Source organism: Symsagittifera roscoffensis, chromosome 4 (genome assembly GCF_963678635.1).
Source record: "Symsagittifera roscoffensis chromosome 4, txSymRosc1.1, whole genome shotgun sequence".
NCBI classification, from domain to species: Eukaryota; Metazoa; Xenacoelomorpha; order Acoela; family Convolutidae; genus Symsagittifera; species Symsagittifera roscoffensis.
Genome location: NC_087065.1, coordinates 191,064 through 217,196, shown reverse-complemented (window position 1 = coordinate 217,196; position 26,133 = coordinate 191,064). Strand labels below are relative to the sequence as shown.

At 37.2% G+C, this 26,133-nt stretch overlaps 2 protein-coding genes across 2 annotated transcripts in view; both read left to right on the top strand.

The window, feature by feature from the left end:
• The window catches only part of LOC134843729 (protein virilizer homolog), a 550,828-nt gene extending 533,170 nt beyond the window's left edge, over positions 1–17,658 (top strand). Inside the window, exons 24-25 of the mRNA XM_063859975.1 lie at positions 1,655–1,922; positions 17,394–17,658. Of these exons, the coding sequence (XP_063716045.1) occupies positions 1,655–1,922; positions 17,394–17,491 (366 nt within the window). The 3' untranslated portion in view covers positions 17,492–17,658. The remainder of the gene's footprint in view (positions 1–1,654; positions 1,923–17,393) is intronic.
• Positions 17,659–20,197: 2,539 nt separating this feature from the next.
• On the top strand, positions 20,198–25,682 carry LOC134844005 (ubiquitin-conjugating enzyme E2 J1-like). The gene is made up of 3 exons (XM_063860445.1): positions 20,198–20,536; positions 22,174–22,298; positions 24,744–25,682. Exons 1-3 carry the CDS (start codon positions 20,292–20,294, stop codon positions 25,487–25,489), a joined length of 1,116 nt encoding a protein of 371 aa, XP_063716515.1. The 5' UTR covers positions 20,198–20,291; the 3' UTR covers positions 25,490–25,682.
• The last annotated feature ends 451 nt before the right edge of the window (positions 25,683–26,133 follow it).

Genomic DNA, 26,133 nt, shown 5'->3' with positions numbered 1-26,133 from the left:
TGTTATTTCAAGCATTAAGCAATTAACATTGTATAGCGTTCTATCATGATGTAATGAAATGGTTTTTTCCAGTGACCCTCCTTCAAATCTCTGTTTTGATACCTTTTAAGCAATTAAGTTGTTATTTCAAGCATTAAGCAATTAACATTGTATAGCGTTCTATCATGATGTAATGAAATGGTTTTTTCCAGTGACCCTCCTTCAAATCTCTGTTTTGATACCTTTTAAGCAATTAAGTTGTTATTTCAAGCATTAAGCAATTAACATTGTATAGCGTTCTATCATGATGTAATGAAATGGTTTTTTCCAGTGACCCTCCTTCAAATCTCTGTTTTGATACCTTTTAAGCAATTAAGTTGTTATTTCAAGCATTAAGCAATTAACATTGTATAGCGTTCTATCATGATGTAATGAAATGGTTTTTTCCAGTGACCCTCCTTCAAATCTCTGTTTTGATACCTTTTAAGCAATTAAGTTGTTATTTCAAGCATTAAGCAATTAACATTGTATAGCGTTCTATCATGATGTAATGAAATGGTTTTTTCCAGTGACCCTCCTTCAAATCTCTGTTTTGATACCTTTTAAGCAATTAAGTTGTTATTTCAAGCATTAAGCAATTAACATTGTATAGCGTTCTATCATGATGTAATGAAATGGTTTTTTCCAGTGACCCTCCTTCAAATCTCTGTTTTGATACCTTTTAAGCAATTAAGTTGTTATTTCAAGCATTAAGCAATTAACATTGTATAGCGTTCTATCATGATGTAATGAAATGGTTTTTTCCAGTGACCCTCCTTCAAATCTCTGTTTTGATACCTTTTAAGCAATTAAGTTGTTATTTCAAGCATTAAGCAATTAACATTGTATAGCGTTCTATCATGATGTAATGAAATGGTTTTTTCCAGTGACCCTCCTTCAAATCTCTGTTTTGATACCTTTTAAGCAATTAAGTTGTTATTTCAAGCATTAAGCAATTAACATTGTATAGCGTTCTATCATGATGTAATGAAATGGTTTTTTCCAGTGACCCTCCTTCAAATCTCTGTTTTGATACCTTTTAAGCAATTAAGTTGTTATTTCAAGCATTAAGCAATTAACATTGTATAGCGTTCTATCATGATGTAATGAAATGGTTTTTTCCAGTGACCCTCCTTCAAATCTCTGTTTTGATACCTTTTAAGCAATTAAGTTGTTATTTCAAGCATTAAGCAATTAAGTTGTTGAATAAAGCCAGCGAGCACTCTTATTTTAACTGCTTATAAGCTTTTAATAGCTTAATTTAAAACGTAAAAACTTAGTTTTACTCGAGTAACGTTAGTTTACTTTGAGTATTTTAGCGCCTTTTTGGAATCGAAATTTTCAAAAATTCAAAAGCTGCATAACTTAAAAAAATTGATTTTTTTTAAATTCTTTAAGTAAGTTAGTTTCTACAAAAATTGTTTTTCAATTTGCTTATTTTACTATGACTGTCAAACATACCTAATCTCCAGTTTTTTTGGTCAACTCATTTTATCACACCACGCCGAACAAAAAGCAATAATAATTTGAAAAAAAAGTTGTGTATTTTTTGAGACTATGGTCGGAACATTCGGTGCCACTTGCACATAACCGGCTATCCTTGTTACTCTTGGTGACTCGTAGTTTTGTGTTTCAGTCGCGCACGATAGTGTCTGGTGGTCAAGTCTCCATGGGCATAGGCATGGGGGGCAGCAATGTGATCATGAGCAGACGCATTCCCTCCATAGTGCCGGGGGCATTCCCTCCATCCTACGCACCCGTCCTTTCTAACTCTCCACTCCAGATGGGACAAGGAATACATGGAACTGGAGGGAGGGTTGGAGGGGGAGGGGGAGGGGGAGGTGCGGAAGGGAGCAGCTCCTCCTCTTCTGCTCAGTTCAACACTAGTCAAGCTAACGAACGGGGTTCGTATCTATCTATCTATCAATCTTCTAGAACAGCATATATTCGACCAAGTTATTTGACCCATTTGTTAACATCTATTTTCATGGTTTTCATTGACTACTGCAATTTTTTGGACATGACTGTTAATTTGACCTCGTAAACTGGTTTTAATCTGTTTCCACGTTAAATTTGACGCCCTTTTGGTTTGATCACAATGAGATCATTTGAGAGGTTTGACTTTGAAGTGAGCATGTGGCTTAGGCATGAGGAGGCTGAGTGTTGCTGAACATACGAGACAGTACCTCGAGTGGGTAACCGAGTTCTATCGTTAGTTGTCTTGTCTCTTCTCTCTTGCTAGTACTCAATACAGTTAATCCACTTCAGTACAGCAGTCCCTTCTTCTTCTAGCTGTCGTTACACTTTGTTGTGTTGTTTGTTATTGCTCTGCTTCTCTCTCTTTTAAGTGTAAAAGAACTAAGTGAGGTTCACTTACATAGCTTGTGAGACTTTTTTCGTTTAGGAATGTTTTTTTTTGTTACCGCTCAAGTTTGATTTTTCGCGGTTTCCCTTTTGATTTTTTTCTACAGTACAGCCCATTTCCTTTGTTAAAAGGAAGGCAAACTCCACTATCGAACAACGAAAGTGTAAAGGTGACGAAAAACTTTCTGAATTTGCAGCGGAATAAAAAGTTACCCATTGATCCAATTCTGTCTGAGTGGGTTATTTTTAATAAGAAAGTGCCAATCAAAAACATCTTTTTTAATATCAGAGCTTTAACCTGGTCTGTTTTCCTCGAATTTCAAAAGTTGAAATTGTGCAAAATTATTTGTTTTCGGTTTGCTTGTATTCTTTACATACACTTTTCCAAACATCTGTTGGCTATGTTAATGTTTTGGGTCATGGGCGTATTACATGTTGTCATTGTCAATTTAAAATGGAAATGGAGTATAATTTATAAATGCAGTAACAGTTCACAGCATTTCGACTGGATACTTATAAATACTCCTACGGCTTAATGTGTGGAGGAACTTTGGACCCCGATGTTTTTATAACTCAAACACACATTTCACTAACAAATATTATCCGGGCCTTTGAAAACGATTTCAAAACGTTTTAAGTTGTGACTTATACTGAAATACAAAGCTGGTAGTAAGTTGATGAATTGAGTAAATCATTTTTTGTGTATACCAGGTTTTTGAGTATGCCTATACCCAGGACAACCAGGATCACAGTTCGAATAATCCGGCTTCTAATTGCGCTCGATAAATTTGTAAGACGCTGGAGCTTGTGTTTAACGCTGGAGGTTGTGTTTCTCGGCTTGTTTTTCTCGTAAAGAACATCATTTTAAACAAATGTGGTAACTTTCTGTAGAAATAAGTTTTTCGACGTCTCAAATTTTTCATAGACTTAGTAGTGATTTCGCTCCCCTAGTTTGCAATGTTATGTTTCTGTGATACCGCAAGAGGTGCAAAGCTCCGCTTTGCCTATAATTGAATTGAGTATGCTCCGAAGTTACCAAAATATAAGGTAATTCGTGTTGTGAACGTTCTTTCTTTCTTTAGCCCATGTTGGGTGGGTTCTGCTCATCTGTCTCCAGGCTCAGTAACTTTGCTACTTCTACCAGCCTTAACCACAGATCTGCCGGGGTAAAAGGGGAGGGATATATGGTGCAGTGAAAAATATGGCAACTAGTGTGGGGTGGTTGAGTTGAGCAAGCTTATAGCGGGTGGTTCTTGAAAGGGACTGCTCAGAGGGGGTGATGCTTGGAAAGGAATGGAAATGAATTTTGCGGAGGGGATTCTGCTAGGAACTCGTTTACTAGGTTTAAATTTTTTTAAGAACGGACTTATGGTGATTAAAAACAAAGTGGAAACTTCTGAGTCGTCAAGATTTAGTGACTGGGTTTTGTCGATTAAAAGGGAGTCTGTGTCGTATTTAAAAGCAACTAAAATGGTTTGTCGAATTTGACGTGGGATATAGTGTAAGAGTGATAAAAATGATTTGCGTGATGTGAACGGCATGTGGAGATTAAAAACGTTAAAAGAGAACGATGGTTTGGAATAATGAGGATGTCGACTTCACTGTGCAGGTGGGCTTTGGAGCTCATAAAAGTTGAGCCTGTGGTTATACAGAGGGCTTGATTGTACCTGTTACCTGTAGATGAAATAGCGGTTAGGGTTAGGTCGCGGAGTCATAATCTAAAACAGGACGAACTAAGGCTTTGTAGAATAAAAGCTGGGTTTTCTAGACTGACCCCGAGAGGAACAAGCTAACGCCTTCAGGACTCCTATCCTGCGACTTGTCTTATCAGCAGATCTCTTGCAGTGAGCAGAAATCGGGTCAAAAGTAATCCCTAAATGTTTCGGATTTTCTGAGAGAGAGAGAGATGCTCGTTGTTTAAGAATACAGTTGGAGTTTTGTTAAAATATTTGCTGTATGAAAAAGCAAGGTAACTGATCCTTAGGAGGACGGGAATGCTAGCTTACGGGAGGTGAAAAAGTTATTTAAAAGCGTTGTAGTTAACCATTTAGTGAGCACGATGCTGCCTCAATGTCAGGACTTATCGAAGAGGTGGAAATGATCAGCGTCTGAGCTGAGGCCAACATATTCGGGGGCGGAGGGGCGTCATGGACGTAAAATTTTTTTAAAAATTCGGTGATGAAACGGAGCCCTGGGTAACACCACAGTGAACAATTCTGTGCGGTGATACTTGGTTATCAGAAATAGTGTTGGCTTGTCGGTCATATAAGTAGTTGCTCAGCCAGCAAACTATACTCTTGGCAGCGGTGTGTCGTAAATGAGTTCCACTAGTGATCTATGTCACACCATAGCAAAGACCTTTGAAAAGTCAAGTGTGGCGAGGGCAGATTGTAAGGCCATCATTAATTAAAAATTTTCAAAGGTGGAGAGTGCGGTTGTGGGGAAGATAAATGGGCGGAACCCGTGTTGGCGTGTGGCATTTGGGAGATGCTTTGTGAGGGGATGGATGAGCCTCTCTAAAATTCAGGAAAAGGAGCACAGTAGTGAAATAGGCTGTACGATGTGAAATGTTTATGGGCAGGGGGATAACCTTGGAGTGTTTCCACATTTGGGGGAATATATTATCAGACAGTGAAAGGTTATACAAATGAGTCAAGTGCAAGAGTTTAGAGGTGTTTGAGTTGACATTAGAAAGGCTCTCCGAATTGAGTGATCATGAGGGTTTGCTATCCGCATTGGCTTGTGTAGTTTAGTGAGGGGAGAAAGTTGGACTATCAGACAGAGAAAGTTTGGAAATTTTGCGTTAAGTTATCCTGAATATTTTGTCGGAGGCATGGTTCCTAGCATTTGTAAATTGCTTACTAAACGCTTTGCTATATCAGTAATTGAGGTTATGTATTTCACAGCCAAATGTTATGGGGTGCCTACCTACGCCATGTATTTTTCTTGTCTTTGCTGTATGATTCATACAGCAAAGTTTGGAAGGTGTGGAACGAGAGTGCTGCGTGGTTTCCATGAGCTGATTGTTGTGGCGGCAGCGGTCTCTTTGAAAAGCCAGAGAAGCTGACCCCCGAGAAAGAGTGAGGTGTAGTGGCAGTGACGCCTGGCGGGTATGTGGTGGCGTGCTGGCCTGGGCAGCAGATCTCCGAAGAATTTTTTCCCGGCCGCATTTCAAGACGGAATCCCCGAAATGAAACCGTCTCAATCTCGTCGGTAAATTGCCTCCGGTCAGCCCTGAGGAATTTTGTTATGTCTTTTTCAATGAAAAGAGTATGTTATTATCGAATGTAATTCAATAAGTATGGCAAGGTGGTCGGAGCCTAGGGAATTGATTGGGGTCCAGGATGCAAAAAGTAAAAGGAATTGTCAGGTGAGGAATGTTTTGCATCAGAATTAAAAGGTACTTTTGTTTGGGTTTCGTCATGTATTGGTGCAAAAGTGGATTTGTAATTTCATAAGAGTACTTGACCATGGTGTTAGGTTTCTAGAGGAAAGAATGGGTGTTGGCGTCCCTCAGTACCAGAAGATCACTAGGAACCAGGAGATAAGTACGGAATGCTGTATAACTGGGAGTACAACTAGATCTGGGGGGTATGTAGAAGTTATTGATACGAATTTTAGACGGACTGGCAAACACATACACATCCGTCAGTTTTTACAGTAAGTTCTTTGTACTGTATAGATTCGTGGATAGCTGTGAGGAGGTTACCACCCTCTTTGTTTCTGTCTTCAAGGATGAGTGAGTATAAAGTACCTATGGAGCGGATATGACCATGTTTTTTCAACTTGGTTTCCTGGAAGAGAGCAATATGGATTTGATTCTGGGCTAAGAAAGCTGTGATTTCTGGAGCTTTCTAAGACATTCCATTACAGTTGAATTGTAGTATTCTAAAGGTTCCTTTAGTCAATTGGGTGTTGGTACGGTGGGTTCGTACGTAGAAGTGCAGAGGGGGTGGTAAAATTCGCGGTGATACTCTTTGAATAATTTAAGGACGCTGCCTTTAAAATGTATCCAGCCACATATGTGACACCAGACACATGCTTGCTTTCGGTGCATGTTTTGGTTGCAAGGGGAACAACTGAAGGGACCGGGGTTGTGAACAGACAGCTAACGTAGTGAAAGCTCTTTTATTGATGGTGAACCAAGTCGTGGTAGCAATAACTGGAAAAGGAGCCATAGTATCATCGATCTATAGCTCGCTCCAGAAATATTTTCCTAATGCTATCTAATTTATGTTATGGAGGGAGTATAAATTTGCTTAAAAGCCTGCTTAAGGTTTGTGAGATCCCAAACCCAAGCCATGAAAATTTCTTGGATTGCTTCCATATTGAATTACTTTACGCTTGCTCAAAGATTGTTGGCCTTGTGGCTGCTCAAAGATTGTCGGCCTTGTATCCGCTTCGTAAGGAGTTTTGTTCTGTTGCTAGTTTGAGTTTAAAATGACTTGCTTTGAATGTTTGCCTAGATCCGCTGTTCGATAAACAACAAGCTTTAAGAAAAATGTATGGAATTGGGTTATGGAAAAAAGTTTCTTTCGCAAAAAAACTTTTCTACCGAGTTTCAAAAGAAAGACTGTGTACACCTTTGTGTGCCTGCATACCCTCCTGGTCTCTTTTTGCTTTACCCCTTTGTCTACAGCCTTCGCAAAGTCAGTGAGGGGGTTTGATAATTGACTTTTATTTTTTTTATATATATATTTTTAATTTCTGAAAAACTATTCTACCAAAATCAAGTTTTTTTTAATGACAAGTGCGGATGGCTTTCGTAATTCTGAAATTTTTGATTTGACCGGTTTTTGAATATTTTGACTTTTCTATAAAAGTAACCTCCTAAACTTGAGGTAGGTTGTGGGTTCAATGGAGATGACGGTTAGTAATAAGCTCCCCTGAATGGGCGGCCACTGACTAGTTTTCTAACGCAAAAAGTAATCGTCCTCGTAAAAGTCAATTTTTTGATTTTTCGATAGTTTTCTAAATTTTTCTAAATTTACCGAAAAACATCTTCCTATATCTGGAATTTTGGGTTTTATCTTAAGAACTGGTTGTGGAAAGCTCCGTTGCGTGCCCGACTATGCCCACATTTTAATGACATAAAAATTTATGCCCGCATGATTTTTGACCGTTTTTTAAAAAAACTTTTTGAGTTTTCTCGAGAAATACCTTGCCAAACATGGGTTTTTGGGTTCAGTCGAAGTTGAAGGGAGATTACCCGAGGTTGTGGGTTCAATGGAGATAACGGATTATAAGAAGCGTCTCTAAATTAGCTGCCACTTTCATTTTTTTACACAAAAAGTTATCGTCTTCGGAAAAGTCATTTTAATTTTTTTTTCGAAACTACAGTATGGGCAAATATCTTCCGCATAACTGGTCAAGCCCTATTTTTTTTTTTTCAAATGAAAAGTTATGATTCTCGGAAATGTCAACTATCTGATTTGTTGACAGTTTTTTGAGGTTTTCTCGAAAAATATCCGGCCAAATCTGATATCATAGGTTTAATCGAAACAACAGGTTGTTGATGGCTAACGTTTATGTTTTCCTACGCCCAGTTTTTTGTAAAAAAAAGTTATGGGTTTCAAACACGTGAAATGTTTGAAACTAAGACCGTTTTTTGGAAGTTTTTTGAGTTTACTCGAAAATTACCGTGCCAGTTCCTAGGCTAAGTGTTCAATCGAGAAACTAGATTTTGGGAGTCTTCTCTGCTTTAGTGACAACTACCTGCTTTAAGATGAAAAAATTAACGTATATTGGATTGTCAAGTTTTTGAATGCTGGCCGTTTTTGAGACACTTTTTGAATTTTCTGAAAAACTACGCTATCAAATCTGAGATGAAAAATTCAATCAAAGCAGCGGTTGCGCTTTTTTCCTGCAGAAGCGGCACTCTTTTTTTGCTAGAGTAATGTTAGGTCTTTGGGAAAATTCCGAAACCTAAAAAAACTTTCGTTCTTCTTACTGATTTTAGTAGACAAACAACTAAGGTTTTGGGCAAAGTCCGACTTTTGAAATCACGCATTTTGTCCAGCATCATTATAGCAAATTCAAAAAATAATAAACACGTACCTCCAAAAAAGCTGGGATCTACGTGTCCGTCATCGAGACATAGAAAATTTTTGTTTCCTCTAGTTTTTTCAACATTTTTCAATTTTTTCTACTTGTGTTTTTTATGATTGTGTTGTGTTTGCAAGTGGTGCGAAGCTCGGCTTAGCGTCTGTGTAAATAGATAATTTTATGAAAGTCAAGTGTTTTGCGAACCAATTCAAGCTATCAGAGTAACTACAAGTTATCAGAGAAATAGTTTCGGTTTGCAGAAAGTTTTGAAGTTTTTTTGCGAACCGAAGCAAGTGATTAAAAAACCTTAAGTTTTTTCAGTTTCATTGTTTGAGTTGCTTGGTCCAAATTTTTCATATTTTTTATGCGGCATTTCAAGCTATTACCGCAACTTCGACGCTGCCCCCTTGACAATTTTGTTCTTGTGGTCCATTTTTCTGCGAACCTGTTGAATCCGTTGTGAAAACAATTTGATATATGGAAAAAATGACGATATTTTTCAGCGAACCTAGTTAAGCGATGAGAACGTAAATATGTTTCAAAGATTAATTTGCTTGAATATTTTCTTCAAAAAAAGTATTGCTGAAATGTTGAAAATTGCTAAAATGCTAAGGTTTCAGGCAGCAAGCGATGCAATTTATCAAGTTCAATCTGAAATGGTTCGAAGCTACTCAAAGAAAATTTAATTTTATATTCAAAATCTAATGTAGTTTAGGGAATTGATAAATATTTTGCATTGAGATTATTGCGTACACAGATTACTATTCCATTTTCAAACTGCTGGGTTCAATTGTAATTAATGAATACCTAATTGCCCACTTTAATCTCTAATGGGCCGGCGGAAAGGCAAGCGACTCATTGACTGTTTTGCTGCGCTTCTCAGGAAATATTTCGTGGAGAAAGTGGAGCGCGGCTAAAAGTGTAAAGTATGATCTAAATCAATGCCAGCCAAGCTGTGAAAAGCCTTCAAATGTTGAGACCCAATCCACTGAGGCTGCTGAAATTTATGGGAGTGGAAATTGTGAAAAGGATGTTCTGGATTGTGCTATGGAGAATTTTCCTTTTATTCTGACGCCGAACCACCTTCTGGATGGAGAGGCTGCTTGGAGCGAATTATCAATAAGCAATTTGGTGCAGGAAGGCGTCTCCTCGAAAACTGCCTGCAACATAGTTCCGTCTCCCGTTCTGTACCTGAACAAATCTCACCCCTCATATAAGAGAGGCTTCGTTCCTCGTCAACCCGTTCCCATGTACCGCCCCCTCTATGTAATTCCTCCCACTGTCCAAATTAATTCAATCCCACAAACTTTCTCCCTCAGCAACTTCTCATCTGTAGCGCGCAAGTTCAACCAGGTTTATGCTGGCGAACAGAAGTGAAACTTCCACTTGTGTTACGAGCATCGAGCTAAATTATCCAACATCTTTCATCCTACTCATCAAAGAGGTAGAGGAAACTGAACAGGCGTTATTTCAAAATAATTCTGTTGACCTTTTAGTTGGTCGGTCAACCTGATTTTTAGAGGTGGCTTCCAACAAAAAGAGACTATCCTCACAGTGGCAATTTTTCGTTTTTGACTTTTTTCGAAGGGAGAAATTGCGGCTTATAGGCGCCTGCTATCCTCAAATTAAGTTTATTGGCTTCTTTAAGAAATGTTAGGTTCGGAAATGGATGCCGTAACATAATGTGCTCTGCTTTTTTCCCAATGAACTTGCTCCGCGTGGTTGGTGATAATTTCGTTTATTTTTTTGTGAATGATTGCCAAAAACGTTGGCTTTGCTTGTAAGCTTCCGGGACTTCGAATTTTGAGTTTCAAAATGTTGGATTGCCATTAAAGAAGCTCGGTGTAAGTTTTATTTCGATGCTACATCAATTCTGATATTTTTAGTAGAGGCATTTTCGCTCATAAATACTTTATGCAAGTCGATAAAGTCAAACATTTGAAAGTTTTGAATCTATTTTGCATTTTTTCAAGCGTTTTTGACTGTGCGGGTTTCTTCTGATTTTCTGTCGATTTACTTGACATATCAGTTTGCTGAGCAGAGACAACTCAGCTTAAGACAGTATGGCTAATTAGATAAAAACCACAATATCAAAAGCAAATTATAGAACTTTCTATTTCGATTTGAGTCAGAAGGTTTTCATCTCTCAAATGTAGAAATGTGATATAATACAGAAGAATAGTTTTCAAAGATCAAAGCGAATTTGCTATGCATAAAATTGATCGGATATGCACATTGAAGCTACAAAGTTTTCATTACTGGTGTTTAGGGTCTCTATTTTATTTGCTTGATGTTTGCACGAGTTTCTCGTTGCCGATTGAATGTTTGGATTTTGACTTTCTGTTAATATCACCGGCTATGAGTATCATTATATTGATCCCGGAATTTTCTGCGCATCTTTATTTTGGATGAGTTGGGAAGGGACAGGTACTTTATCGACATATTTTAATGAAGCTGTCATTTGCATACCTCGCGTGTATTTTTGTAACCATATTCTCCGCTGAGCACCTAGGAAGAAACGTTCCAATCAGCATTGTCAAATTTCGGTTTGATCAGTCTATTTTCTCGAGAAGCGCCACTAAAAGTGTTCTCAAAGTTGTCTGCTATGCTTTTAAACTCCTCTGAAGGTTCCTCTTTTCGGAGTTTTTCAAAAGCGATTGCTACATTGTCAACAGGAACGAATGCTTAGCAAATCATTTATCTTCTCTAGGTTCAAATGCGGACTTCACTATCACGCCATGTTTAAGCTTTTTCAACGTGTTATTTTTGCATGTTGAACGAAAGAATTTTCTTACGTTTAATCTATATCGTATATTGAAATTTGTAGTTAACAACACTGTAGTTGGGTGCTGTCTGGGTGCTTTCAGGGGTTGCGAATCTTGCCTCCAAATATAACAGCCCAATTTTTTCAGTTTTCGAGATATGATTTTTTGAAAGACTTTTTCAAAATGATTGGAACTTTGAGGGTACTCTCAGGAATTGAGAATCTTAGCTCAAAATATACTTCTCAAATTCTTGTAATTTTTTGAGATAAGACGCTTTTATGGTGATGCAAAAAAACTTAGATTTAAAAAATTTGAAATTTCCATATCTATACTGAGGCGCTGTCAGCTTTCTCCCAGGGTGTTGTCACCAAATATGGATGCTCAAATATTTTATTTTGCGACATGTGACGTTTTTTTCAAGGTTTTTCTCAAAGTTTCACAGAAGTTAAATTCCCAACCTCATAGTTGGGAGTTGTCCGGGTACTCTCAGAGGCTGTGATTCATTTTAACCTCCAATTTTGGCTGCTCAAATGCTGGTCATTTTCGTGTTTTGTTTCTGAGTTGAAAATACGAAGATCCGAAACGAAAATACGAAGATTCATAAGCCAGCGAGGCATGCGGGCTTATAAATGCCAATTCTGAATTTGATGATTTTATAATTGTTTCAATTTTTTAAATAAAAGTGTAATTGTATTTTGTCGCCCATTTTAGGGTTTCGTTTACGAAGATCTGAAACCCAGTTGTTATGGAGATTTGGCTATTTTGGTTTAAACATTTTTCATGTCACAATTATTTTTATCGTTCAAATTTTAAAATCAAAAGCGGTGTTGGATTTTCTGTGTTGTCTTTCTGGTTACGTTTTCATTGCTGTGATTTGTTTTCGATATGTTTTATCTATAAGAAGTTTTCATGTTCACTAATCTGTTGGAAGTACCGGAGGTGCGTTTCACGCTAGTTTTTTTATTGATGTTGAAGTGAAAAACTTCCGTGTACTTCGCGAAAAACCAAATTTATGACAATGCGCTCTACTGCGTATTCAAGTTAGAAAAAAAATAAATTTAACGTCTGTATCAGGCTGCATTTTCTTCATGGCGCTTTTGAAGGGCGGCGCAAACAGTCATAACGTTTTTCGTATTGCTCAAAGCGCCTGAGAAGTTTTTCATACCGTCTTGTTGTGCAGCAGAGCGTACACCAAGGGTATAAGTGTAAATTTGATTTCACTCTTTTTCCCATTGCGATAAGCAAGGGTATTGCAATCGGTTTCTAGACATTTTCCCGTAATTAACTTTGTTCATAGAATGATCAAAGTAGAATTGGCGATTTCAGGTCCAATTCATAATACATCAAAATGTCTTTGCGTCTCCGGCAACACTTGTTACGGAGGTAACGAAAACGTCTGGGACGGCAAAGGTCCTGGGTTCGAATCTGACAGGACCTGTTTTTTTTTCAAACTGGAAACATTCCGTTTCAACCAAATTTGTCAGCCCATTTTTTTGATGCTTACGTTTGCTACATCATAGATTTTATTGTAAATAAAATGTCGTTGCTTCTTGAGTTTTGATTTTCTGCTGTTTTTACTTTTGCTAACCTTGCCTCAGTATATATCCTTCTTTTTCTTTCCATTTTTTTTTCGCTTGAAAACTTTATTTGGCGCAAATGATTTCGGTGTACATTAATTCGGCTTAGTGACCTATTTTTGGGTCTTTTCAAGGGAAACAAAATTTTTATGCTCCCCTCTGGATCGCACAAACTGCTTTAAAAGGATTATACTTTTAAAGGTTTTTATGACATTAATGTTTTTTGTCGGCTTTTTGTTTGTGTAACCTTTTTTTCTTGATAGGTTTCAGTTTATATTGAATCGGCTTAACGGCTTCTTATTGCGTCTTTGACGAGCGAAAAACTTTATTCTTGTGTGCGTGTTTTGAGAGTGAAGGGGACTTAATGACTTCTTATTAGCCTTCATGTTTTTTGAATTTTTCAGCTTTTTATTTTCATTTTTTCGGTTTAATTGGTTTCTGACTTTTTAATATCGGCTTAGTGGCCCCATTTTGTTTAGTATGACGAGCAAATGTCCATGTGTGTTTTTGAAGGCGAGGGGGACTTATTAACTTTTTTATAAAACTTATTTGTTGATTTTTTTCGGCTTAGATGGTTTCTGCAAAAGTATTTTCGACTTTGTTACCGCTTGGTAATTTTTTTCCACTGAGAATTTCTTTTTCTACTGTTCTGGCGTTTTTTTTTCAAAGTAAGTCGTAAACATTTTGCTAGATCTATTTTTTCGATATGTGTTATAGTTTTCCTAATATTCTTCAAATTTGTTTTTCTGTATCAGTTTTTCAATGGTTTTTTTTTCTGTAAACTTGTTTTTGTCTGATCGGAGTTTCTTTTTGTTGGGAAATGTGAACCGGCGTTTGTTTATTGAATTTAAACTTTTCATTGATCTCAGTCAGTGTTTTTTTCTTGTTTTGGTTTTCTTTATTTGTTTCTTTTTTTCATCTGGGAAATTTTTTGCTGAAACAGTATAAATTTTCCGAATTAATTCGAAATGGTTATGTGAATTTTTGAATGATTCTTTCAGGTGAAATGTTTTTCTGATCTAATTTATCGTGTTTCTCTAAAAGTGATAAAGAAGTGTTCGGTATTGATGTATCGCTGTTTTATACATCTTGCATGTATAATTTGCCGGTTTTTTCTCCAATTTTTCATACTTTTTACTAGCCTGACTTTTAATTGTTATACACATTCTGGCGCATTATTCAGAATATTTTTAATTCACTTATGTTTGTATTTTTTTTTTGGTTCGTTTATACTATGGGTCGGAACTTGCTCTGCTATTTGAACATCAACCATTTATCTTTGTCGTTTACTGCGTATAATGTATCGACTAAATTGCCTCATAATACGTCGTTTATATGGCTGAAATACTTTCTTTTGACGTTTAAATAAAGTATTGTGTATTTATGTTTTGAGGGTGAAGGGGACTAATTGTATTTCTCTAAGTCTTTAAGTCTTGATTTTTTTTCGGCTCAAAAAGTTTTTTAAGGAATTTTCGACTTTGTTGCTGCTTGATAAGTTTTCTTCCGATGCTAATGTTACATTTTTTTTCTTGGCATGTTTTTGTCTCAAAACTAGCCTTATTCATTTTGATAGATCTAGTTTTTTCGATTATTTTCCGACTTAGCTTAGCGGCTTTCTTGTTTTGGATCGCAGATGGTGCGAAGCTCAGCTTCGCCTCTGTGTTACTTTTATTTTTTTTAAAATTTTCTGGTTCTAAGGTCAAAAGTACAAGGGTATGTCCATTTTATGTCATTAATTAAGAGTTTAGAAGTTCAAAGTTTTTGCAGTACAGTCACAGTTTATCCGCCACGTACAAGTAATTGGCTTATTGTAAAAGTTTTCAAAGAGTTTCTTATCCAGTTATAACTTCTCTTTCAGAAGTTCAAAATCCTGGATATCAATCCAATGAGGCAGTTATTTGCTAGTCTTTGTGTTCTATACCAGAAATTGCCAAAATTTGACGTGGACAGTCAAAAACTCGATTTTCTTGAATACCATATTTTTCAGGTCTTGCAAAACAAAGATTTCCGAAGGCAAAGTCCGAGATTCCATTTATTAGCTTTGAGAGTAACAACAGATTTTTCGATTCAGGAACAATAGGATGGTAAGTAATTTCAAGCGAAGTAGGCTTTTCTTGTGGTCACGCTCACTTAATATTTATTTACATGCCCGTTTATAGACCGATTCCAAGGCTCATAGATTCGACTATGTTTGGTATATTTCTGGTAGAATTTATCTAGTGCCCCTTTAAACGTTCCATGGCAGATAGATATTAGACTGACAAGGCAAATCGAGCGCATATTTTGTTTCGAAGACCAAAATTCGACCGTCTAACTTATCAGAGTCATAGTATAGGAACGTATCTCCTTGATCCTCCTAAGTGTGTGATTCTCCTAAATCCTTCTGCCTTATCCTGTTTTTGAGCGGAAGAGATGTAGAAAATCTGTTGTGTCGGCAATGCATAAAGAGGCTAGTCAATTTTGCGCTGCACACATTTTTACTGGTTATCTAAGACGCTCTCAAGGTTTTTTTGGTTTCGGCTTTTTTTCTATAGCTTGCTACCTTTTCTTGTTGTTACACCGAAGAGATGTACAAACTTGGTTTTGTCAGCAGTACATCAATGTGCAAGTCAATTTGTGCTCTGAAGACAATCTAGAGAAGCATTTTCGGTGTTTGAGGGATTTTCTCGAATTTCTTTGGCAAAACTTTTAGCTTGAATTTTTGATGAGCTCAGTAAATGATCTTAATGTTTTTTAGACGAATTTTTGTTGTTCGTCCAGTTAACCTTTTGCTCTGCTTGTTTTTCTCCCTGATAACCATCCGCAGTTTTCGAAAGTACATCGTTTTTTAAAAAGACTGTTTCAAGTTGCTTGTTTTTCACCATATCAATTACCACCAACAAGATGCTTTTTTTCCGCGTTGAGATTGTACAAATTCCATTATATACGTCAAGTGTTGATAAAGGTGAAAGATTGAGAATGTTTCAGTTGATAATCAACCGTTTGCTTAGCCTAGTTACTAATAGTAATGAATCCGTTTTTGATTGTGTTAATGTACCAACTAACAGAAAAACTACGTTAAACTCACTACGGTTTCCTGGTCGGACAATGATTTAATTGCAATTCGTTTATCACTTAAGGAAGCCTGAGTTTTAATTTTAAAATCCTTATGCCGTTTTTTCTCTGGTGTTTTTGAAGTGCAGCTCCGTCTTCGTAACCAACTGTCTGTTTGATGTGTTCAATTATATGTTTGCAGGTTTATTTTCCCAAAAAAGAATTGATTTTGATCGTTTAAACAGTTAGCTCAGTTAGCCTCTCCGGTATTATAGGTAGAACTAGCGCTGCCTTTTTCGTTTCATTAGTAGTGTTTAAATAAAATTTCCCAGCGGAATAAGCAATTTATCCCTCAAACTAGTTTTCAAAAATCTGGAAAATTGAAAAACGAGTCATTCATTGCCAGGAGTCATTTTTTGCCGTTTCCTTAAGCTCGTGAAGGAAATGACGCAATGTTTCGGTTTAACTTGTGCTGAAATGTTGAAGTACCTTAATTTTCTCGTTGATGGTATCAAGTTTGGTAGCCACCAGTTGTAGAAGGCACGATGAATACTTTTGCGGTGTTGTGGAGTTTTGGCAGCTCATATTTGCTACAATCTGATAGATAACTAGAAGCTGACATAGTCCGTAAGCGTGCAGGCAAGACGTTCGCTTTATGATAGTCATATCAATACGCGATGCTTGCATTGGCAATGATAGTGATTGCGTGAAAGTTCTAGAGGAAGAACAAACAGGCACAAGAAAGAGCAAACTCACTAAAATTCAGTGATACCAAGAAAAATGATTTCAAATCAACTTTCCGTATATGGATCCTCTGCACCTCATACAACTTCCTCGGAGTAACTTTGTATTCGAGTGTAAAAAAATGCGGAGTAACTTTGTATTCAGGTGTGTTTCAGTGTTTTTCTTTTTGTTTTCCACGCAAAAGCAGGTACTACAAATAATAATTGGAATGGATGAGTGATATATCATAATAAAACCCTTTCCGTCTTGATTCGAACGACAGATAAAAATTTTGATAAAATTTCTGTCGTGAAAAACCGTTCAACATATTTGGTTTTTGGTCTAATTTCAATCTAATAAGCCTGTAGAATATGCTTAAGTTCTATTTTTGCGTTCTGATCTTTCTATCACACCAGAAAAAAACGACATTAACTTTTTTTGTTTTACTGTGGTCGGACAATTCTGTGCTGCTTGTACAGTAATCGGCGATCCTTGTTTTTATATCATACAAATATTTTATATGTGTTGTTTGGTGGTAGTTGCGTTATATCTGGGTGTTTTTTTACAATGCATAATCAGGTATGAAATAAACGTCAACTTGGGATGCGTAGGGTAGCATATGGATGAGTTTTTAGTCGTAAATCAACTTTGCTGGTAATTAAAGTTTCCTCAGTGCAGAGAGGAAAAAGTAAGTAATTTATTCTTATTTCGCATATCGCGAGCGGTGCGGATTGGTTCAATTGGCTAACATAGAAAGGGCCCTAGCGTTTAAGTGTTTTTTTTTCTATGTTTTTTTTGTAGTTTAGTGAAACTCTTACCATGACAGAAGCATCGTTTGATCACTGTGTAATATTTTTTGTTCGTTTAGGTTTCTACAGCGCTGCCAAAGGCTGGATGGTCGGAAATAGTGGGGGAATGAAAACTGGAATCACTAGTACCAAGATAATCTCCCAAGGAAACGAATGAAAGATCCCCTGATTCTCACTTTGCAGCTCCTATTTATTCAAATGTCGCGTTAATGCTTTCATGTTTATTCCATTGTTTTCATTTTTGTCCATTCTTGATGTAGTAAAGTTGTTTCATGTTGATTAACATCTTTTTGATAGACCATTAAAAATAAATGTCTGTTGAAACGTCTCCTTTTGTTCCGACCAATCTCGTTAGTGGGAAGGTACTATAGAGTGGAGTGGACTTTTTCTAGCCGATTCTGAGAACCTCCAAGAAAGCTCGCATGACGTCAAGTGATGTATCACGTTAAAGCCCTGCCAGCTGTGATGCGGATTTCAAAACAAAGTTTGAAATTTTTTTTTCAATATCGAGGAAAATTGGTCTGAATTTTCGGCATCCAGACTCCAATTCAGCGAAAATTTAGCGAAGGACAAAGGGACACTTTATAATCTGCTTCTCTTGTTTTTTCAATAAGAATAGTTATTTTAAAGACTTGAAATCAATGTTGTCTGCTGTGAATTTCTCTAATAAAAAACAAAGATTTTTTTCTATTTTTTTTGCTTAATTTTTGCAATGGTAACTATAGTCATATGCTATTCTTTGCTACTCGTCCAGTAATTAGCTTCTCTCCTGCCACATTATTTTGATGCCTATTTTCTTTTTGTTTTCAAATGCAACGTATTACAATAAATATAGAACCAGACTGCTCGTGTTTTGACTACCTGTTTTGACAAGCTGCTGAAAAAGTTTTTGCGTAAAAATCGATATATTACTTCTTGAAAAAAATTCAACATTCGATGATTTTTTCAAGTGTAAAAGAAAGAAGTGATTGTCATTTAGATGAGATGATTTTTTTGATTTTTTAGGATTATTTCACGCTCGAATTTGAGTTTTCACATTATGATTTTCAAAATTCAGTTCATTCCTTTTGTTCAAATAAGTCAAGCTCCGCCACTGAAAAGCAAAAGTGTAAAGGTCACGAGAACATGTGTTACTTCTCTTTCAAACTCTAAAAGAGCTTAATTGTAAGCAGAAGGAACTGACTCCAAAGGTCGAAAAAATCATGAGTTGATTCGCGAAAAATTCCATATTTGTGTGCATTGCATTTAATTTTTTGTTTGGTTTTTGCAAAGTGTGGCTAATGCAGTCAAGTTTACACTAGCTAAATTGACCGTAAGACCCACTTGTGTGCTAAAAAAAATGTCTAATAGAGTTTTCGAGCAGTGCGTATATGATTAAATAGTTTATATTGATAGGTTTCGCTTAACTTCTATAATATTTTATCAAAAACACCGTCGAGAAAAATTACAGCGCCTTCTATTTTTAGAGTGAGGGTTTGATAAACAAAAGTCGTTAATTCTGCCGATAGAGTATTGCTTACGCTTGCGATAAGCAAGGGTTTTGTTATCGGGTACTAGACTTTTTTCCGTAAATAACTTCAATCTTAGGGCTCATCTGGACTTCCGGTGGTACCTTGGTTCATGATGAGTTCAAATTTCTGAGTTTCACTGGCCCACAGCCGGGAGGTAACGGATATGCCTGGGATGTCAAAGGTTCTGGGTTCGAATCTGACCAGAACCTTTTTTTTTCAAACGGTGAATATTCCGGTTCATACACATTTCGGTCTATTATTTGTTCGCTCATGTTTTGCCGCATTTAAGAATCGTTTTTTTTTCCTGTTAACAATTTGCACTTAAGTGTTTTAGCCAGCCGAATCGAAATTTGCTTTTAATATTGTAATTTAACAAACTCGATTTGTTAATTTATTTTTATGTATATGTATATTTTTGTCTTTTGGCTTAATCGGTTTCGGCTTATTTTATATCGACCTTGCAGCCTAATAATGCGTCGTTTGATGACCGAAAAAAGTTTTTGCGTGCTTGTGCGTTCTGAGGCAAACAGTTTTTGAGTTTTTAAATAATTTCAATTTAATTTCAATAATTTAAATTTTCGGCATGAAAGGTTTAAGCTGAGGAGATTCCGGTTTTGTTACCGCTTGGTAAATTTTTCCGATGGTAGTTATGCATTCTTTTGCCTGAGCAAGTTTTTTTTTCAAAACTCTTTTCATTCATGTTGATGGATCTAGTTGTATGCATAGTTATAAACTATGATGATTTTTCGGCTTTATGGGTTTCGATTAAGCTCTCGGTTTAATTTCCGAATTGTGTATACCACTTTGCATTCAGTACATATATGGCTTTCCTGGATACTATTTCCGCAGTACAATTTTTTCTAATGAGGTTTTGCCGAACGTATTTGATTGATTTTCAGCTGACTGGCTGTCGGCTTTAATTCGGTCGGCTTAGTTACCTAATATTGTTTCCTACAATTTGCCGATATTGTTTATGAGATCCTTGAGACGTTGGCCCCAAGTTGAATTTTTCGGATGCTGAAATTCAACCCCACTTGAAATTGTTTTAAAAAATTTTGATAAATTTTAACATATAAAAACTTGATTTTTTATGATTGTTTATTTTTCGAGTTGTTTCCTCAATGGTAACAACGTTCGAAGCCTTGATAGTTTTTGAGTGTCTTGCTGATTTAATCATTTATTTTTGTATCGCAAGTGGTGTGACGCTCAGCTTCGCCTGTGTGTTCAACATTGTGACCGAATATAGAGCTATTGGGTGCGGTGCGTTCGGCTATTATTTTTAAGACTAAGTTGTCAACGCCTATTGTATGTTACGATAGCATGTTGTGAATATGTAAAAATTTTTCAGATTGAGGTTCAATGTGTGAAAGTATATTGAGTGGTTCTAGTTAGAACTAGTTAGTATAGCAGCTGCATTGCAACATATACGACTAGAGAGAGAGTGTTATGTCTTATAACAAGAACAATGCTGGCGTGAGACGTCTGATGCGGGAGGCGATTGAGATGAAGGAGGCCACTGATCTGTACCATGCACAGCCCATAGACGACGACAACCTGTTCGAGTGGCACTTCACTGTGCGAGGACCCCCTGACACGGAGTTCGAGCAGGGCATCTACCACGGACGCATCTCCTTCCCACCCGAGTACCCCATGAAGCCCCCCAGCATTTTCATGTTGACCAAAAACGGCAGGTCAGTAATGGAGGAGGACGAATCACGAATATTATCTATTATATATTTGAATGCGGGCTTCACTATCTCGCCATGTTTAAGCTTTTTCAATGTATTATTTTTGCATGTTTAAGCTATGCACGTTTAAAAGAATTTCTGCACGTTTAAGCTATATCGTATATTGCAATGGTTAAGAATGTTTTTTTTTTTCGATTTTCCAGTTTGATTTTAGTGGTTATTTCACCGAGTTTAAAATAAGCAGCCCAATATTGGGATGCTGTCCGGATTCACCAAGGGGTTGCAATTTTGGCCTCCAGTTTTGAATGGCCTAATTCTTTTTAGTTAACGAGATAAGACGATTTTGGTGATTTTTTCAAAAAAATTTCAGAAAACTCAAATTACAAAATAATTTAAAAAACTTAAGTTCCCAACCCTGTAGTTGGGCACTGTCAGAGTACTATTAAGGATTGCGAATCTTGCCTCCAATTATGACTGATCAAATCTTTGTAGTTTTCGAGATAACACGATTTAGGTGATTTTTTCAAAAATTTTCAGAAAATTCAAATTACAATTTAATTTTATAAACTGGAAGCTACCAACCCTGTAGTTGGGCACTGTCAAAGTACTATTAAGGATTGCGAATCTTGCCTCCAATTATGACTGCTCAAATCCTTATAGTTTTCGAGATATGACGGTTTTTGTGATTTTTTCAAAAAATTTTTAGAAAACCTAATTTTTTTGTTTTTCAAAATTTGAAATTCTCATCCCTGTAGTTGGGTACTGTCAAGGTTCTCTAAGGTGTTGCAAATCTTGCCTCTAAGTATGACTGTTCAAATCATTGTAGTTTTCGAGATATGACGCTTTTTGTGATTATTCTTTAAAAAATTTCAGAAAATTTAAGTTTTTTTTTCCATAATTTGAAATTCCCAACTTTGTAGTTGAGTGCTGTCAGGGCACTCTCAGGAGTTACAAATCTTGCCACAGTCGACTGCTCAAATGCTTTTAATTTCCGAAATGTGACGTTTTTTTGATTTTTCTCAAAATTTATTCAAGAAATTATCAACAAAGAATTTCGCAAAATTTGAAACTACTAACTTGATGAAGACACAACCTTATTGTCAGCGTATACCCAGGCGTCTCAAATCTTGCCTCAAAATATGATTGCTCAAATCCTTATTTGTTCCGAGATAAAACGTTTTTTAATGGTTTTTTCAATTTTTGTCGGGAATCTTAAGTTTAAAAAAATTCACGAAATTTGAAATTCCCAACTGTATAGTAGGTTGCTCTCAGTGGTTGCAAATCTGGCCTCCATATTTCTCCAGAGACCCATTAAGTTTTCGAGATGACGCTTTTATATTTTATCGAAATGGGAATCAAAAAAATTAAAAAGTTTGAAATTACTGACCCTGTAATTGGTGCAGTCAGAGTACACAAAAGTTTGCAGATCTTGTTTACAATATATGCGATTTTTCATGAGTTGTCGAAAAAATCCGGAGCACCAGAGGTGCGTTAAACGCTAGTTATTCATTTATGGCGAAGGTTGCGCAGAGCGTCAGCGAAGTCTTCTTCTTTTTAATTTTGGGGTTTAATGTTACCTACCTGACTTCATTCTTCTTATATTTAACACTATGTGATGTTTGTTGTGTTGTGATGTGCAGGTTCGAGGTGAACAAAAAGATCTGTCTGAGTATCTCTGGCTACCACCCGGAGACCTGGCTGCCCTCCTGGTCTGTGCGCACTGCACTCCTCGCCATCATCGGATTCATGCCCTCCAAAGCAGAAGGTAGTCATCACTCTTAACATTTCGCCTTTATAACAAAGAATAACATCACTAAGAGCAACTTTGGCCTAGGGCGCATTTTTTGGCAGAATTGTAAGTGATCGGAGGGAATGGCATCACAATAAAGCCTTTTTAGCCGTAAAATTGATTCCAAAGAGCTGTTTAAATTAGAAAGTTTAAATTTGTGATATATAATCGAGCCATTGGAACTCTAGTACAGTGAACTCAGAAATTGGTAGATTCAGTAACAATTTCGGTCCAGCTTTTTTAGTGTCGTTTCGACTCCGTTCCCCGTGGCTATGACTAAAATATCATGGATAAATGCGTTTGATTCTTCGAAAACTTGACTGATTTCTCGGTACAATTGCACTGTGTGCTTGACTCTTCGACGAGCGGTGGTTGGCCGTATGTGTACGTGAAGTCCGTGGTCGAGAATTGGATCAAGCTTGTTTCTTTTGTGTATAAGTCGCCCTCACGTATCTACTAATTCCCTCATCTTCGGCTTTTGATTTTATGCCCTTGTTTATTCAATTCGCATGATTTTACTGCAAATTTAACCTAGCCGTACTTTTAAACAGTTATCACAATGAGGCACATAAAATATCGAGCGGAATTCTCTGTAAGTTTTTTATGTGGACCTGTTTCGAAAGTTCCTATGCTCTACCTTATAGTGTGATCCGCACCCTTCGACCTCTTTGTTGCACGTGGGTTCCGTTTCTGAACACCATTAGACCCTGTAATTTGCACATTTTCTTGTTCTAGTAAAAATGTAATTTGATTCGCTCGGGCCCTGTAATTTGCACATTTTACTGTCCTAGTGAAAAAATCGGAGTTTGCTTTCCTAAATAAAGTGCCAAGGGTTCATTTTTTTCTTGTTTTGTGCTCTGGCTGTTCTCGTGACGTGCAATGTTTGTGCCGTCTTCTCCTTAGATGTTCAGAACTTGGCCTCTGGGCTTTGCTGTACAATTTGTAGTCTCATCTTGCCGAAGAGTTCTCTTTCCACTACTGAAGTTTGATTGAGATTGATGATTGAATGTTTGAGATTTCCGCCAACCACTCTGCTCTTACTCCCCATCCGTCCGATCAATTTCAGCTGGATAGTTTTCATCCTTACGTCTTAGGGCATCCGTTAGTTCGCAGTTTTTTTGGTCCGGTGATTTTTAGTGAGTTTTCTTCCGCCTACTCGCCGTCACCAAATAACTGTCTGAAGTTTCTGATGGCCAATGCTTTTCTGCGATACCGTTCAAAAATCCAATCTAGTTTGCGTGCTGCTACGTTACCTCACCCAAGGGGCATCGCATCGTCCACGTCAAATGGCCTTGCTTCTTGGAGTAGTTCAACAGATTGACACCGTGCGATAACTTCCATCCTTTGTACCTTTTCTCATAGTCGTCGGTGTTCGTACAAAGTTAGCAGGTCGCTGGTCGTGCTGGGCTCTGTTGCAAGTGTTCTGGTGTGAAATTCGATTGATCGCATTTGAAACTTGTCCTGTCTTGTTTGCCTTGCTCCTCCCCCTTCATCCCTTGGATATCATCTCCTTGGCCCTGTGTCATTACTGACCGGTTCCGAGTTGCTTTGGGGTGCCCCCGTCGGCGCCATGTTCCCAGCTGCGTAGAACCCATATAAACTAGCCTGCCCTTAACATATTTTGGCGTGTTTGTCCCTTTTTTCTTATGAAATCGCTCTTTTTAGCTACTCTTCTGAGTTCTTCGTTTCTCGACTAATTGTCCTAAGTTTTGGGGGTCCTAAATTCTTAACCAATTTACAATAAATTCCAAGTGGGTTGACTATGAAACCTGAGAAATTCCAACTGTTCAAAATTGAGTTGAATCAAAACCAATTTGTTGAAGGCAAGGCAAATTGCGCTCTCCAATAGAAAAAGTTCAATTGGCGCAAAAATATGGAGGATTTTTAGCTGCAAAATGGATTTAATATTGTAAATTTTACAATTTGATCGGAAACTTACCCATTGATCCAGTTTCGTAGCAGACTCTGTGGTGACTTTAAGAATTATTGATCTTGAATTCATTTAGGTGATATATGAAATTGTGCAAAAAGATATATTCATTTACATTTCAATAACACCGAGGACATACAAAAAGCTGCTCAGAGAGAAGTCCAGTATCTCTTAATCCGGAGGTGCCAGGGCTCACATCCCGCTTTTTCATAGGAGACAGTTTTCTGGTTCTTGATTTTGTTTTTCATTTTCAGTTATCTGTTTGTATCGCTTTTGTACGCAAATGCAACGTCGCGTCTATGAATATTGAAAGATTGTTTCTTTTTTCAAAAATTTATTTCTAATCTGAAAAGATTCGTGTTAATTAGCCGGTTGACTCTAAATTTTCGACTGGTACCAAAGTAGGCGCACTTAGAGAAGGGATTAAGACTTTTTTAAGCTGAATTGCTCGAGGGTTAAGTGAACTGAATTGTCATGGCTGAATGTTTCAGGGGCGGTCGGGTCATTGGACTACACACCTGAAGAGCGAACAAACCTGGCCAAGTTCTCGCTGTACTTCAAGTGTCCCAAATGTGGCATCCACTGTGGGGACATCCTGAAACAACGTGAACAATTAACATCATCTTCGTCCGCATCCACCCACAAAGACTTGGAACTAGCGAAGAGTTTGGCACAGAAAAGTTTCACTCAAACTGCCACCTCGAGTACTGTGGACATAAAAGAGAGGGGGGGCGACGAGGAAAAGGGGACAACGGCAGTTAGAAAACACAGCGATGCTTTTCGGAGAGATTCGGCTGAGGCGTGTCCGGTTGTTTCATCAGGTAGGGACAATCTCTCAGCTGAATCTCAACAGAGCTCCGAAGTGCCTCAAATTCCACAAACATCGCCGTCTAGTACATTGAATGCCTCGGATTCCAGTTCAGTGCGATTAAGAACAGCAGAAACCATATGTTTGACAAACATAAGCAATGGAACAAGTGCAGCCGCATCGGAAATACACCAAAGAGTAACTGATTATCCCAAAACGCAACCAGAGAGAAGTCGACCGCCAACGCAGAGCAGCCGTCAAACTAGAGTTGCCGTCCAGCGAGCGAGACAGGAAACAGATGTCACACAACTGGGCCTGATCATAATTGCATTGATCATTCTGCTCGCGATAATTTCACTTCTTCTGAGACGGCTTCTGAGCGAATATCCGGAAATACTGAAAGCAATTGGCCTGGACAAGACTCTTTGAGGCAGTGGAATTCAATGTAATTGTCAAGACTCTAGTATAAAATTAAACTCCAAGGGGCAAATTCGATTTTCATGAAGACTCAAAATGTTTCAAACCATATAAAAGGTTATATTAAATTCAAACTGGTGCTCTGTAAAACTTATTTAATTACGGTTACTTCGGTTCAATTGGTTCTTTGCTAGTCTAAAATATATTTCAGATGTTGTTTTTTCGTTCAAGCTCACCACATGCTTACACCAGCGTAGCGTAGTATATTATTACGAATAATTTTTTTCATACCTAACTTAGATTTTTTATCAAAAAAAAATTGAAAAATTTTCCAAAAAACTTCGAAACACGATAAGGTTTGATATAATTTTACTTATTATCTATTTTATTAGATGATCTTACTTTTTAAAGATGTACTCTATTTACCTGAAACTATGCTGAAAACTTCTAAAACTTGGAGAATAAATCACTGCTTCGTATAATAATTTTAGCGCAAGTTTACAGTGAGTTAATCAACACTGCATCGAATGCAGCTGCACTATCAGTTATTTACAAGTTCAAGGGTTTTGTGTTTATTCCGTCATCCGGAACTTGTCTTTTTGGGTAAAAATAACTCAACCCCTTCTTTGTCTGCTCGTATGTAGCAACCATATGAT